Source organism: Phyllobates terribilis, unplaced genomic scaffold, assembly GCF_046119375.1.
Source record: "Phyllobates terribilis strain yellow unplaced genomic scaffold, ASM4611937v1 Scaffold_7__3_contigs__length_470593459, whole genome shotgun sequence".
NCBI classification, from domain to species: Eukaryota; Metazoa; Chordata; class Amphibia; order Anura; family Dendrobatidae; genus Phyllobates; species Phyllobates terribilis.
The window spans coordinates 39814734-39831580 of NW_027362767.1; the positions used below are offsets into that span (position 1 = coordinate 39814734).

Here is a 16847-nt window from a genome sequence, read left to right on the forward strand (position 1 = left end):
CAGCAAACAGCCGTGCACCTCCAGCGACCCAATACTATCACAGCGCACAAGCCGAGCAAACTGAGAATACGCAGGATGCATAAAACTGACCATGAACAACATCAGTCACTGGCACAAAATAAGTGTCTGATCGCGAGTGGTCTCACTGCTGTGACTGATTACACGATCAGGGGGTCCATTGGGATGGATCAGTGGACAAGCATTTATAGTCTACAGAACTGATCTCCCCCTCACACCCTGATGTTTAACCTCCAGACCCCCTGTGTAGAACCTCTGGTCCTTCGCCCCCCACTCCCTAATGCATAATCTCCGGCCTTTCGTCCCCCACCCCGGTGTATAAACTCTGGTCCACCACATGCCATCCGCCTTTACTAACATGTGACAGAGCGGCCGGTGATGCAGAGCTCACAGATACCAGCCCGGTCCTTTAATAGGAGCCACTGGGGTAACAAGTCCGTCCATGACATTTCTTCCTCCTGAATCTTTCCCCATCACCTGTGAGTGATATTACTGAGAAGTGGAAGGAACCGCAGCAACTCAGCCACGAAGTGGAGACTCCGTAACGTTACAGAGCGGGGGGCAGAAACATCGGCAACGCTCAACTGACCCCATAACTACAGAATCCAGACCTACTCTGGTATCAGCACAAACACTGCGCCCCCGCCAGGAGCTTCATGGCTGAGCAGCTGCATGCAGCCTTACATCACCAAGCACAATGCAGAGTGTCGGATGGAGTGGTATAAAGCCGCCACCACTGGACTCTGGAGGAGAGGTATCCTGTGCAGTGACGGATCACTTCTATGATGGAGGAGTCTGGGTTTGGTGATTCCAGGAGGATGTTAACCCCTGACTGCATTGTGCCCGCTGTACAGATGGTGGAGGAGGATGACGCTATGGACTGTTAGCAGGGGGCAGCCTCGGCCTCTTCGCTACAGTGATGGAAAATATTAATCATCAGCACAAGACATTGTGGACAACTGTAGCTTAAGCTTTGTGGAAACAGTTTGGGGTTCACCCTTTTCTGTTCCCCATGACTGTGCCCAGTGCACAAGGTCCATATAGACACGGAGGAGAACATGAGCGGCCGCACAGATCCCGGACCTCAGCCCCATCCAACACTGGAGATTGTGAGTCCGGACCACGAACATCAGGGTCTGACCTCACAAATGCTCTTCTAGATGAGGGGACAAAAATCTTATAAGAATCCTTCCCAGAAGAGCAGGAGCCGTTATATCTGCAGATTAACATCCATGCATGTAGAATTGGAGGTCAGAAAAGCTACGGGAGACAGTGGGGGCACATACTTTTCTCCATATAGTGTAGTTGAGTATAGCACTCATACCTCAGTCAGTGCCATAGGACATGCAGGACCACCCTCTATTCTAATTAGGGCCACATCACCCCCCCCCCCCCCATCCTCTCCCTGGCACTCACACACTTAATGTTATTTTAGGCTCCAACCCCTAAAAAACACATCAGCAACAAAAATTCCTGCTCTGATAGTCAGTGATGGGTTGTAGCACAACTATCAAGATACATCTGCAACAAACTCCCAGAGAACTATCAGCCATATAATAAAGCTTTTTAGCCTTTGCATGGAAACTTTAGAGTGCATGTAAGCCGAGATCTTGGAAACCGCGAGGAGTCGAGAAGCAAAGTATATTGGAACGTTGCAAAACTTTGGACAGAAAAAATTAGCAGCAAAGTTGACATTTAAATAATACAAATTGTCTGTCTTGCAGGTGAGAGGAAGCGGGTGCGGGTCTCCCTGGAGAGCGGGTGCGGGTCTCCCTGGAGCAGCAGTGTTGGCAGCATCTGGTTGGCATCCCTTGCCTGGCAGCAGCTTCTCCTGCCCTTTTCCTGATTGCTAATGAGCCCTGATGCCGAGTTTCGCCATCGCCCTGTGCACCAAGCAGAAGACGAGCGGTGGGGGCAGGAGAACCACCGGGAGTTTATCCCAGCAAATAACACACAATGCACAGTCAAACTCGATTACAGCCTTCGTCATCGTTGCCTGGAAACCATTGATGGCTGCAAGCGCTGGAACTGGAAAGGTGCTAAATGACGAGGACGCACCAACAAGCGCTGCTCAGGGCTGGAAATAGAAGAGCGGCCACACAACATGGGGGGACGCGGCATGCAAGCATCAACTACCCGACCCCAGGAGGAGCCAATGCTGGAATATCAAGAAATGTATTTAATCTCCTAAAAGATGGTGACCGGGGTGGGGGGGGTGGCGGCCACTCTGTTCGCGGTGAGAACGCAATCCGCCTGTCTGGGATAAAGAAAACCAACCGCCACAATTATAGTGAGGTGTGGTTGTAATCAAACCCCTTTTGAGATTAGCATCTTATCTTAATATTTTTTCTTCCTCTGTTATTCCACCTGGAAATTTCTGAAAATATTAACTACTGGGTGTCCTTATACATGCCAATATTGTCCAATTAGTTATACACCCCACCCTCACAAGTGGAATGATACCTTATTCACACATTTCCAGGAGGGTTAACAGGGGAACACCACAAGACATTCTAAGCAAAAGTGCTCCAGAACTTCAATTTCATGCGGGATACAAGTATTTATTAAGGCAGAGAAGTCCTGGTTCATTTTAAGTCATTTATGACACATCCCTAATGGTGAACAGGGGTCCGCGGTCAACACGTACTGCAAAATGGGGCTTCAGAGACCTCTGCTCTCCATCTACTTAGGGGCCCAAAGACAGGATAAACATATTTTAGACATTTGGGGGTTCATATTAAAGATAAACAACCCCTTTAAGAGTAAAACGAGTCTATGAGCTGTCAATCTGACCCTGTCAGTTAATATGGTTTCCATCTCCTATAGGGGATGTACAGCTCTCCCCAAACTGAGAGGACTGATAACAGAGAGAAATAGCACACAGTCATAAGTGCAGCAAAAATAAAGAATGATGCAACAGCCCATAGACGGAAACCTGGGTGTTTAATGGTCGCAATTCCTCGTATTTCTTGTTTGACCGCCGACAGAAAAGGTCTAAAATAGAAAAATCTCTTGGCTGCACAAAAGAAAAAAAAAAGGTAACAAGAATCTACTTGCAGCAATAAAAGCAGCGGCAGCCTCCCGCCCCTACAGTGAATGCGGCGGCACGTCAATCAAGTCACTGAGTCAAGCCTGAACATGGAGACGAAATGTGAAATATCTGCAGTTCATAGATAAAAGGGGGATGGGGGAGCAGCGGGACACTTGTGGATTATCAGACCGAGCTGACTGTGTTCTGTACGCATCCAGTGCCACCCGAATCTGCACACCGGCAGCTGGCACTAAATCTGGTGATGGCACACGTCTTTGCACTTGGAGAAAGGGGGCACCCGAATTGCTGAACCCCAGTATAATGCAGGAAAACCTTCCCCATGACATAATTTGATCCCATGGAGACCAAAAGGCACCCACTTGTAATAGACTCATGAAAAAAATGTCGTCCCCTTTAATAACACAATTGGAAGGGGAACAAAAAAAAAATACTTTTTTGGACTTTGGAAATCTTTATAATTGGGCACTATAACTTTCTGAGACTTCAAAGCCCACCGGGGTGTGGGAGGCATCTTAATTTATAGTGAGGAAATAATCCAAATAAAGAGTTAGTTTTCGCTGCCGTGACGGATGGAACGAAGTTTCGCACATCGGACCCGATCGCTTTAAGGCTGATGATCTGAAAGAGTATGATTACCGATTAGCCTCCATCAGCGGCTCTTTTCGATTGGTCACAGACTCACTCGTTTCAGTCATGTAATCCTTTTTAAAGTGAACCTGTCACCAAACTGACTCGCAGCCAATCTACAAGTATCTGTACAACACCATGAACTAAAAGGACTAACGGACGTCTCATGGCCACCACTGGCTGATATAATAAACAATAATAGGGTAATAGGACTTCTACAATGTTCACACTGCTGCATGGTGGAGGGTCCTCACTGGAGCAGATGGCGTCAGATGGAGGAAGGATTTGGTATTGCATCTGCTGATCTACAGGAGCCCTAGGGTAGAGTTCACACGTTGCACCTGCAGTGCGAGCTTCTGCTGTGGTTTTCTGAAATTGTTGTAAGACTTCAAACTCTGAATTACAGAAATTCTGAAAAAAATGCACCGCTTACGCAACATGAGAACCCCCTGAAGAAGGCATCTGTGCCGAAACGCGCGTCGGGGTGTGCGCCATTGAGTAGGGTGCTGGTATCCATAGCGTACGCAAGTAGTGGTTGGCTACTATAGACATGGACATTTTTGTTGCTTTACCTGATCCCCTGTAGAGTTCGCAGGCAGAGTGATTTACATATTAGTTTCCAAATCTAATCGTGGTTTCTGTGCATTAGATATATTTTCTGGCATTTTATTGGTCTATATCTCACCTGATTGATTTACTTGAATTCATGATTTGCCTTATAGGCATCAGCCACTTGGCATTATACATTATCATACATTTGTACTTTATTATATTGTTAGGCACTTACACTTTAATAAAGTTTGGACTTTATCCATATAAATATTATTCAGCAGCTTATACTGATGGATGTCTTATGTAATTATATATCATATCTTGTGTTATTTATTGCACCCTCTCCATTGGTGCCCCTCCACCCCATTGTTTTTAATAATTCCTGTGTTTTGTGGTTCATCACCTTTGCTTTTTAAAATGTAATAAATATATTTCTAAGATATACTTGACCGCACTGCAAAGTGCGTTTCTTTCGTTACTCAGTAACATCATAACCCATTAGACCAGGTCTATGTTAAACGGGTTTTCTGGGATCATCATCTATTTGGATAGAGGCAGTAAGTGTCTCTGTCGCTCCGTCGGCATAGAACTCCCCACCGGTGTCTGTTCATATCACTGTGTTCCACCCACTTAAACATAATCACTTAGGCCAGTGATAGGCTTCAATGGTCACATGATCACAACTAGGAAGTAAACAAAGAAGGAAATCCCCTTTATCTTCAGACTTATGTACATGTGTTTCACAGTTTCTGGCTTCATCAGGGGACATCATCTAAAATATTAAGTGTTTTGACATCTGTGCTTGCCATGACCACCCTTGCTTACACTAAAAGGGCTGAAAACAAAACCAGGCTTTATACTTTGGCTGATATCATTGTTAAAGGTAAAATTTAACAGACTATGAAGTCAGGAGACAGATGGATATCATGGATAACATTGGTAACAACTGGACTAATATCTCGATTTAAAAAGTTTTTTCTAAAGTTTCAACTTTGGTAGCACACTACTACTTCTGCTGCCTCCCAGCGTCCTGTTTGCTCCTGAAGATTGACAGCTCTGACCATCAGCAAGACTGCATCACTGGTCTGAACCGTGCGCTCTCCGATCCTGCAGCAACATGGGAAGAGTGCAGGGACACACCGTGCGCTTCTAGGACCTATTAAAAAGAGCTTGTAGGCGCTGCGCATGCTAAACTGCAGCAGTGGCCAGTAACCTAGACAGCAAACATTAAAGAATAAAATTGTTTAAGAGCGGCATATGGGCTCAAAGTCTAGGAGTCTAATAACCCCACCAGGAGAAGCAAACCCTGCCAACCAAGAGCAGTCAATCCTTAATTTCACCGATCGGAGGGGTCTGCGCACCTGAGTACCCACTGATCATAACTTAGAAAAAAAAAAAAATTGACAGGTTGTGGAACATCACAGTTATCGCTTTTCAGCCTGTAAATATTTTCCTATTTATTGACAACAAGTAGAGAACTAAAAGATGGAATTGAAACCAACCAATAATTTAAGAAACTGAAAAGTACAGGAAACAAAAAAAAAAGCAGATCCGTGAGGCATGTGCAGGACCCTTAGTACTTAGATTTGGCTATGGTGTCCTTCTAGGGAGTGGAATAAAAAGCGCTGTACACCTTACATAGCGGCTGGTGCCAACTTTCCCGACCCGCCATAAGCGTGCAGACCAGGCTCGGCCTACGGGCTTGAACGTTAAATGGGGAGAGGGGAGTAAGGCAACTCGGTCAGCCGCTCATCACCTGCACTGGACGCCCTGTTCGATCCTTGTTATTAATGCCTCTGCTCTGTCCTGACATCTTCTGTTGGGGGAGCGTCAGAAAGCCCACCATACACATTGGTGGGGGTCCTCTATATTATTCATCCCCGACGAGCATCTTATAGGTAAAGAAATTCCAAGAATCCATCCCCCTCCCCCAAAAAAAGTAGATCACAAAGTAATAGAGCCAACCAATGACACAATCACACCGGATCCCCGACCATCTCACGATCCTGGAATCCCAAAACCATAAAACCAGTATGACAACTCAGCATCCGGAACGTCAATCGATGAGGAAACCTCAACACCCGGAAATAATTTCAATCTGTCCAATAATCAGGAATATTCCACCAATATTAGGACCCCTGATAAGATATATCAGCATCAATACGTGTCACCCCAGACTACAAGTCCCATCATGCTGCTCAGCAGACAGACAGCTGCTAAATGGTGCACTTGTTTTGATATTGGATTTTACGAGTAGGGCGTACGTTGCTATGGTATATGTTGCAGCGCTTGTGTACCCGCGCACCTGCAATAGGCCTAAAAATATAAAATTTTACAGACAAAAATTTTTAAAAAAAATTAACTCCTTTATGTCGCTATGCACAATGCAATATACAGAAGTCTAGGTACAGTATGTGCAAATGTGTTCACAAAAAAGAAAGGTGCATCATCACGGATCAAAGATGTCCCACCGTAAGGAGTCCAAATATAGAAACGAGCGGGGATCATAGAAATGGCAGAGTCCCGTGATTAATGTTTAATTCATGCGATCACAGCTTCCACCACCAAACATGGGGGGAGAGGAGCGTGATGTGACATTGGTGTGGACGTCTCCTGTCTGCGTTTCCAGGCTCGGCGGCCCCCTGCCTCCCACCATCTTCCCCTGGATGGTGATTTCACATCCTTTCTCATAAGCAGCAGAGCTCAGAGAAAAGGAGGAAGAAGGGGGAGGGGAAGAAAAAATACAGAAGAAAGCAGTAAAAGGCAGCACTAAGAGGGTTAAATTTGAGCTGGCGGGATCCGGCTCTCTGCGCCCAGCCTGGGAGCTGGAGGGTTAAGCCGGTGGAGCACTTCCTGCTTCTCTTCCACAATAGCTACTTATTAATGAAGCCTTCACTATTGTATCAGGGGAGAAAGGAAAAAATGCAACTCACCACGGATATAGAGCAGAGCTGCTGGCTGGAAGGGGCCATTGGAATTCGCTGCGTCTACCACCATCCTGCTCGCAGGCTCGTTACATGTCAGCATCAAAGAAAACCCACCGGAGAGGAGGATAAAAAAAAGCAGCCGCGTTCTCCTTAAGGCAGGGATCCCGACTCCATTTTAGTTATTAAAAAAAAAAAAAAAAAAAAAAAAAAAGAAAGAAAAAAAAAAATGAGAGAAAGGAAGCGGGCAGGTCTGCAGCTGGAGGGAGCAGGGCTGGAGCCGGTGATGTCACCAAACAGGAGGCGGCTGATTGGCCGAGCCCAGACACTGAAAATGACACTGAAAAACTACAAATAGAAAGGAGAATCTGATTGGCCGTCACCGGATAGAGAGGAAGGGCCAGGGACAAGCTCCACCTCCATTCAAGTGGAACTTTTTTTTTTTCTGAATCTATGACACTGGGGGAGTAGAGGTCAGAGGTGCTGGAAACTCACCAGGAACACAACAAACCACAGAAGAGGAGGAGGGACCAAGGCGAGAGCCCCCTCCTCATCTGTCCCCAAAGCTGAGCGATAGGAGGAAGGGTTAAAGGGACGGGAAGGAGCGAGGATGGACGGCTGCACAATAAGGAATGGGAGCTCTGGTCACAAAGGAAGGCAAAAAAATAGTCCTGTGCAACAAAGTATCCTGGTACCAGTACCGCAGCCAGACCGTACCCGCTACCCAGCGCCAGTACCGCAGCCAGAGCGTACCCGCTACCCGGCGCCAGTACCGCAGCCAGAGCGTACCCGCTCCCAGGCACCAGTACCGCAGCCAGAGCGTACCCACTCCCAGGCACCAGTACTGCAGCCAGAACGTACCCACTCCCAGGCACCAGTACTGCAGCCAGAACGTACCCTCTACCCGGCACCAGTACCGCAGCCAGAGCGTACCCCCCCCCCAGGCACCAGTACTGCAGCCAGAGCGTACCCACTCCCAGGCACCAGTACTGCAGCCAGAGCGTACCCACTCCCAGGCACCAGTACTGCAGCCAGAGCGTACCCCCCCCAGGCACCAGTACTGCAGCCAGAGCGTACCCCCCCCAGGCACCAGTACTGCAGCCAGAACGTACCCTCTACCCGGCACCAGTACCGCAGCCAGAGCGTACCCACTCCCAGGCACCAGTACTGCAGCCAGAGCGTACCCCCCCCCAGGCACCAGTACTGCAGCCAGAACGTACCCTCTACCCGGCACCAGTACCGCAGCCAGAGCGTACCCACTCCCAGGCACCAGTACTGCAGCCAGAGCGTACCCTCTACCCGGCACCAGTACTGCAGCCAGAGCGTACCCACTCCCAGGCACCAGTACTGCAGCCAGAACGTACCCTCTACCCGGCACCAGTACCGCAGCCAGAGCGTACCCTCTACCCGGCACCAGTACCGCAGCCAGAGCGTACCCTCTACCCGGCACCAGTACCGCAGCCAGAGCGTACCCACTCCCATGCACCAGTACCACAGCCACAACGTATCCACTACCTGGCACCAGCACCGCATCTACTACCCATCAGTATCACAATGTCACACTGAATCTGCCGCCAGCACCACCCTGTATCCACTACGTATCCACTACCTGAAGGTATTACAATATTTCATCATATCTGCCACCTGGCATATTAACACTGCATCAAATGTTACAACCACATAATAGATAACATCGCCCTCTTTATACACAAGTTTTGCAAAAATTAAAAATTAGACTTTTCCCACCCTATTCGGGGACACTGGGCCACAATCACACAACAGTTATCACCCGGCTCTGAAGATACCGTCATTCAGTGCTATAAGGAGGCCAGGTGACAACGACCGCAGGTCATCACTGCAGAACAACTGAGAATGGCTGATCTGATAATCCAGCTTTCTGGGGTGGAGGATTGGGGGAGGGGGTGTTGGGTATGTCCTTAGACACAATGAGGTGCTCTGTGTACTGGGACAGTGTATATGTCACAAACTTGGTAAAGGCGTAATTGATCACGTGATGGGCGGACGACAGGTCACAGGACCACGCTGCTGGGACTGACTGGACCCTGCATGGCACCCGGCAGCGACAGCTTCTGTGGCAGTTCCAGTTACAGAGCAAAATAATAAACTATAAAACTATCCGTTCCCACAGGACATCTTCTCCAGCCTCATAGGGGCGACATTAAATACAAGTTGTAAAAGCAAAAAACAAATACGCAAACCGTCCACAGAGCCCAGATTATATTAAAGCAAATTACAAACAAATTGGTAACGAGACAGAATTAGAGTTTTGCCAATCTCCTCGCATTTGTCACATCGCCGTCACGGAAACAGAGCCATATGAACACGCTCCTAGGAACCGTATGTTACGACTGCACATATCTGGTCAGACACACAGATTTTCTTTTTATTCTTTGGACTACTATGAGGTTTCTATTTACTGACAGCAAGCAGAGATCGGAAAAAGTATGAAATAAGATCCAACAGAAAGCTGACGAAAGTTTCATTATACAGTGAAAACCCCACAATATGTGAAATCCACGTTCTGCTCCTGTGGAGGCCTCTCCTTACAAGAGGATGACTCTTCACTAGGCTATGAGAAGAGAGACAAGAATTGAAGCCAATTCGGGGAATAATGAGGGTCGATCTCCGACAACTCCACCGCCCTCTCATTGCAGATTACCAGCCGACAACACCGCAATCATTACAACCTTAATGGGAATGTCAGCAGGATTTCACCCCCAAACTATTTATATGTGCATGTAGTGCTGTCAAAGACAAGTCCAGCAGCATGTAAAAATGGACAGTCAGATCCTCCGTTACTGAGAAATCTGCATTTGATGGTAGATCTGAAGCCTCTGTCACTCCAGCTCTATTCCCACCCAGCGGTGCCTCGTTCGGCTTGACCCACAGTCTGTACGCTGTGTGACTGCAGGAAGAGGAGCCATCAGTCAAGCAGGAAGAAGCTGAGCTGGGAATAGAGCTGGAGTGATGGAGGCTTCAGAACTACCAACAAACGCCGATTTCTCAGTAACTGAGGGATTGGACTGGCAATACAACGGTATTGCTGGACTTGTCATTGAAAGAGCAATCAGCACAAATAAATTGTTTTGAAGGGTGAAATCCTGCCGACAGATTCCCTTTAAGTGACTAAAATCTCACAATCTGAAAAACCAGAGCCCCGAGAAATAAAGTAGGCCTCCGAGAACTGAGTCAAGGTCAAGTGCAACAAAGTAGACCTCCAATGGCTGCACCAATGTCCTGTGAATTAAAGTAAACCTCCAAGGCTTGCAGGTATTTTCCCTGGAAAGCCAAGACTCTGTGCAATAAAAGTAGACCTCCGAGGGTTGCAGGCAATCCCTGGAAAGCCAAGGCTCCAAGCAACAAATAGGCCACTAAAGGCTGCGAGTAGTCACTCCTCAACTTTCATTCAGACAAAGCTCTGTTGAGCCTTGCTCTTGGGATTGCTGGGGGTCCGACTGTTGGGATCTACAAAATCTGGGAAAACCTCTGTGCTGCAGAACATTGCTGTTGCATATTTTGATACAGACACCTCCAGGAAAAAATAAAAAAGCAAAAAAACTGAATTTGGGGAAAAGTTTAGCTTCCATAGGAAGCCAAAAAAAAAAAGTAAAAATAACACAATTAAGTTTTTTGTTTTTTTTTAACTGCAGAATCTCAGCATTTCTGCAAAAAAAAAGAAACAAAAAAAACAAAAAAAAAAAACAAACTGCTTCAAATTTACACCAAAAAAGCATAAAAGAAGAGGGGAAATTACATATGGAAAAATAAAGCAGAAAAGGCATGATCACAGCAGATCACTGATGCGTATTTTGGTGCAGACACTGCTTGGGATCATGGTCTGCATCAGGACAAATCCCAGCAAGATAATGGGAACTCACAGGCTGTAGCTTACCAAGGAAAAGCAATTGCTATTTAGGCAATTCCCCTAATAAGGTGCCATAAACATAACTAAGAACGCAGCATAAAACCACCACGAAGTGAAGCAATCTGCTGCACGCATGTGCGCTGCTCTCTATTTACTGTACACTAATCCTTTGTGTGCGAGGAGCTCAGGTAACGCGGGGATAAAGCTATTTTTGGAGGATAATACAGGCTCCGTCTTTTGATGGTTTGCAGCCGCCACTTGCACGATGCTTTCATGGCTCAGTCTTCCTTCTATGTTCCCTTTCCATGAGACAATGGAAATAACGCATGTGACGTTTCCTCCCTCGCTGCGTCCACTTCCTCCAATTGACCGGCGAGGTTATTGAGGGGCCCGGACTGGTCCGCACCTGCGCCTCATCTCCTCGGTATGGGGCGAGCTGCATCCCGCAGGTTCACTTTAATCTGTTTTTCGTTCTGTTCACTCTTATAAGTAGAAGATATGACCCTGATCTGCAGAACACGCTGTATATGTGACTGGTCAGACAATTCGATTAGCTGTAGATTTCTCACCAACCACTGGCAGAAATGACGGCCATTTGTTTTAGTGATTGGGGGTCTCGGGGCTCAGATCAACACACCAGAGGCCTAGAGGTCTGGCATTAACCCCTTAAAAGGGCAAACAGGGCTAAAAATACAAGTACAACCGCTGTGGTTGGCAGTTTCGGCATTTCCTATGCCGCCAGTGAGGGGGCTCATGCCAGTACGACTCTGTTGTCAATGTAGGCAGAGGGTAATTTATGAAATGATGGGAGAGAGAATGGGTCATATTAGATTTTAGCATACTAAGACCCCATGTTGTAACGGACCAGGAGGATAAGCTGCTGCTGGAAGGGTCTGGTAGCCGCTTATCTTCCTTCCTATTACAATACACCTGTATGACGTGCCGAGCGCTTGTTTATGGACGGCTCAGAGGAGCGATCCACCTACCTTGCGTTAAATCCATGCACTTGCCAATCACAGAAAACAAACATCATAAATATTTATACCAATTAGGATAAAGCGAGAGCTCCGGATTTTAATTAAATGTTTCCCCATTGTGAAGCTCTGCAGGCGATCAGCACAGAGGAAGAAAGAGGTGTAGGGACTGACTGCAGACTATATGTCATCTCCCGCCACGCCGATCATCATTAACTGGAGGAAAATGACACAGAAATCATCACTCTGTGAGGGAGAAGTGGGAAGCCTGTATACCATAGATATAATTATATTCAGTATTATACCCCAGAGCTGCACTCACTATTCTGCTGGTGCAATCACTGTGTACATACATTACATTACTGATCCTGAGTTACATCCTGTATTATCCTCCAGAGCTGCACTCACTATTCTGCTGGTGCAGTCACTGTGTACATACATTACATTACTGATCCTGAGTTACATCCTGTATTATACCCCAGAGCTGCGCTCACTATTCTGCTGGTGCAGTCACTGTGTACATACATTACTGATCCTGTACTGATCCTGAGTTACATCCTGTATTATACTCCAGAGCTGCACTCACTATTCTGCTTGTGCAGTCACTGTGTACATACATTACATTACTGATCCTGAGTTACATCCTGCATTATACTCCAGAGCTGGACTCACTATTCTGCTGGTGCAGTCACTGTGTACATACATTACATTACTGATCCTGAGTTACGTCCTGTATTATACTCCAGAGCTGCACTCACTATTCTGCTGGTGCAGTCATTGTGTACATACATTACATTACTGATCCTGAGTTACGTCCTGTATTATACTCCAGAGCTGCACTCACTATTCTGCTTGTGCAGTCACTGTATACATACATTACATTACTGATCCTGAGTTACATCCTGCATTATACTCCAGAGCTGCACTCACTATTCTGCTGGTGAAGTCTTTGTCCCAAACAGAAGATTTCCCAACATTATGTCTGAACGCTCACAATCTGAAGTTACTATAAGTTGTGGGACCAATGCACAACAGGCTGGAAAGGTTATAAATAGATTCCTGACAGGCAGGTAACTCCGGTTTTATTTCTCCAATATGGAAGGTCACCTCCAATTCCTGCGTATACTGCCACCTAGGGGCTGTCCTATAGACTACGTGTGTCACCTTTCCCACAAGATTTGTGTGGTCACCGGCCCCAAACCTTTCACGTAATGGTCCCAGAGTCCCCTGTTTGATTGGAGCCATAGTGAGCATGTGGGATCACCACTCCTATAGAGATTAAAGCATTGGTCGCACGTGCTCACTGTCACTTCACACTATGGGACCCCAATTTGTCATCAGTTGCGGTTTTCACCACCTAAAACCAAAACTGCCAGGAACAGGAGTCCTCTCCGATCACAGCAGTTGCAGGTGGGTGCCAGTAGTATAACACAGCCAGCGCCTGCTGAGTCACGTGGCCTCGGAGCGAGAGCTGGCAGCAGTCACTCCCTGTGCACGTGACGTGAATGTCACATCGCTAAATACACGAGGAACCTAAGAAATCAGGTGTGACCACAGAAATCCCCATTCCCCAGGATACAGAGGTGTCTGAGGAAACGTGCGGGGAGGAATCCTCTCTGCAGTAATTAAATAAGTAGTGTGAGAATTTATTGGAGGATGTGACCACGCCACATGGGCTGGGCTTAAACGATCCAAAGAAAGAACAGACGAGGACGTAACTTTAATAGGCTTTTCCGCCCAAGATGAGATTTTAACAAAATTAAAGGGGAGAAACAGTTAATATGGCAGACTGTCAAAGTAACTCCCAAGCCAAGGGAAGAATAAAAGCGGCTGTCACACGACCGTGAGGGGAAAACGCCATTGCTGTGCTCGGGGATTCTGTCTTCATAGTGTTAGCAGCAATAAATGCTGAGCAGCTTCTACAGTTCACAGGAATCCCCTCAATGTGTGAAGGAAAACCGAGCAGTGTCAAAGGGGATCTGGCGCTCTACAAAGACCTGTGCACCCCTGCAGACGATGGGGTCAGAGCTCGGACACCTCTGCTGTATAATATCCCAAAGAGAGAGGCCAGGACAACATTCATCCACATCATAAAAAGGGGTTTCCCCATCTATTCACATGTCCAAACCAGCCTTCTCCCAGGAAAACCATCTCACCGCCGGGGGTTTAGAGAAGCCAGATGTGGAGGGATCAGATGAGCGCCAGGGGTTTAGAGAAGCCGGATGCGGAGGGATCAGATGAGCGCCGGGGGTTTAGAGAAGCCAGATGCGGAGGGATCAGATGAGAGCCGGGGGTTTAGAGAAGCCAGATGCGGAGGGATCAGATGAGCGCCGGGGGTTTAGAGAAGCCAGATGCGGAGGGATCAGATGAGAGCCGGGGGTTTAGAGAAGCCAGATCCGGAGGGATCAGATGAGCGCAGGGGGTTTAGAGAAGCCAGATCCGGAGGGATCAGATGAGCGCAGGGGGTTTAGAGAAGCCAGATCCGGAGGGATCAGATGAGCGCCGGGGGTTTAGAGAAGCCAGATCCGGAGGGATCAGATGAGCGCCGGGGGTTTAGAGAAGCCAGATGCGGAGGGATCAGATGAGAGCCGGGGGTTTAGAGAAGCCAGATCCGGAGGGATCAGATGAGCGCCGGGGGTTTAGAGAAGCCAGATGCGGAGGGATCAGATGAGCGCCGGGGGTTTAGAGAAGCCAGATCCGGAGGGATCAGATGAGCGCAGGGGGTTTAGAGAAGCCAGATGCGGAGGGATCAGATGAGCGCCAGGGGTTTAGAGAAGCCAGATGCGGAGGGATCAGATGAGCGCCAGGGGTTTAGAGAAGCCAGATCCGGATGGATCAGATGAGCGCCGGGGGTTAGAGAAGCCAGATCCGGATGGATCAGATGAGCGCCGGGGGTTAGAGAAGCCAGATCCGGATGGATCAGATGAGCGCCGGGGGTTAGAGAAGCCAGATCCGGATGGATCAGATGAGCGCCGGGGGTTAGAGAAGCCAGATCCGGAGGGATCAGATGAGCGCCGGGGGTTTAGAGAAGCCAGATGCGGAGGGATCAGATGAGCGCCGGGGGTTTAGAGAAGCCAGATCCGGAGGGATCAGATGAGCGCAGGGGGTTTAGAGAAGCCAGATCCGGAGGGATCAGATGAGCGCCGGGGGTTTAGAGAAGCCAGATGCGGAGGGATCAGATGAGCGCCAGGGGTTTAGAGAAGCCAGATCCGGATGGATCAGATGAGCGCCGGGGGTTAGAGAAGCCAGATCCGGATGGATCAGATGAGCGCCGGGGGTTAGAGAAGCCAGATCCGGATGGATCAGATGAGCGCCGGGGGTTAGAGAAGCCAGATCCGGATGGATCAGATGAGCGCCGGGGGGTTAGAGAAGCCAGATCCAGATGGTTCAGATGAGCGCCAGGGATTAGAGAAGCCAGCTCCGGAGGCATCAGATGAGTACCGGGGATTAGAGAAGCCAGATCCGGAGGGATAAAATGAGCGCCAGGGATTAGAGAAGCCAGATCTGGAGGGATCAAATGAGCGCCTGGGATTAGAGAAGCCAGATCCAGATGGATCAGATGAGCGCCAGGGATTAGAGAAGCCAGAACTGGATCGATCAGCTCAGCTCCGGGGATTAGAGAAGCCACATACGGATGGATAAGATGAGTGCCAGGGTTAAGAGAAGCCAGAACTGGATCGATCAGGTCATCGCCTGTGATTAGATCGATCTGGATCGGACTTATCACCAAGGTTTAGAGAAGCCAGATAAGGATCGATTAGCTGATCACCAGGGATTATGCAAATCAGATCCAGATTGATCAGATAAGCACTGGGTGTTAGGAGACAAAGCTGACACCAGCCCTGACAAACCAAGCCAAAATGATGGGCGCATGGCACGTAGGGGGTCCCCACTGACCAGGTTTTCCATTGGTTAACAGCAAATACAGCAGATGTGCACATTGTATATATGGAGCGGGCTCAGGAGCTGCGCTCTACAGTTGGCTCCATCATCAGAGTGGTTTAACCTCTTAGATGCTGCTGGAAGTGTGGAAAGGAGACTTTCCTGTTGCTCATTGCACCCCACAATATGATTACATAAAATTGATAAACAAAATAAAATAACTTTTTGGCATCGCTGATTGCGCAGCTGTCCGAACCAATAAAATATTTAAAAAAAAGAGCCAACTGGACCTCTGACACCCAAGGTCCCGCATAAACCAGGCTGAAGAAGGGAGACCTGAACCGATCGGCTGATCGCTGGGGAAGCCAGATCCGCATCAATCACCTGATCACCACGTCAGCTCCTCTCTTGCGTGTCTGTTCTGTAATGTCACTGCAGTACTGTTATCTCCAGTTTTGATGGCACCAACATATTCTGCAGCGCTGCACAAAGCATGTAATCGTGGTAAGCCCTTGCCCGCAGGGACACTGACAATCTTCTTGCCTCAGGCCCCGGAGACCATTCACCATTAGTGTGTAGTCGTAGTATTGAAGGAGCCGAAGAACCGACCGGGATGAGACTAGCACAAGAAGTTGGAGAATGCAAACTCCTTCAGGATGTAGCTCCTGATGAAATGAGTTGAAGAGCAGACAATACTTTGCTTTCCACGTTTCTTACTGACACTAGTCCCATTTCTGATGGTGCACCCCCTGCTGATTCAGCGCCTGTACACAGCATATTGTATGCACTGCAGATGTAGGAGTCTGGTGCACACACATACAAAACACCACAACTCTCACAATGCAGCAGTACAGAGCTATCCTGTGTGTGTACATGAGGAATAACGCGTTTCTAGCCATTATATGAACTTGTATTCTGTATTTTACAACAGT

General features: G+C 48.0%; 1 protein-coding gene across 3 annotated transcripts in view; it reads right to left on the minus strand.

Annotated features, from left to right (window-relative positions):
- The window catches only part of PPP2R5C (protein phosphatase 2 regulatory subunit B'gamma), a 70466-nt gene that overhangs the window by 41219 nt on the left and 12400 nt on the right, over window positions 1-16847 (minus strand). Inside the window, exon 1 of one of the 3 annotated variants that reach the window (XM_073638401.1) lies at window positions 7183-7389. The exons of the other annotated variants lie outside the window; for them this stretch is intronic. Coding sequence (XP_073494502.1) covers window positions 7183-7276 — 94 coding nt within the window. The 5' untranslated portion in view covers window positions 7277-7389. Of the gene's footprint in view, window positions 1-7182; window positions 7390-16847 lie in introns of those variants that run through there. 3 annotated transcript variants of the gene reach the window in all.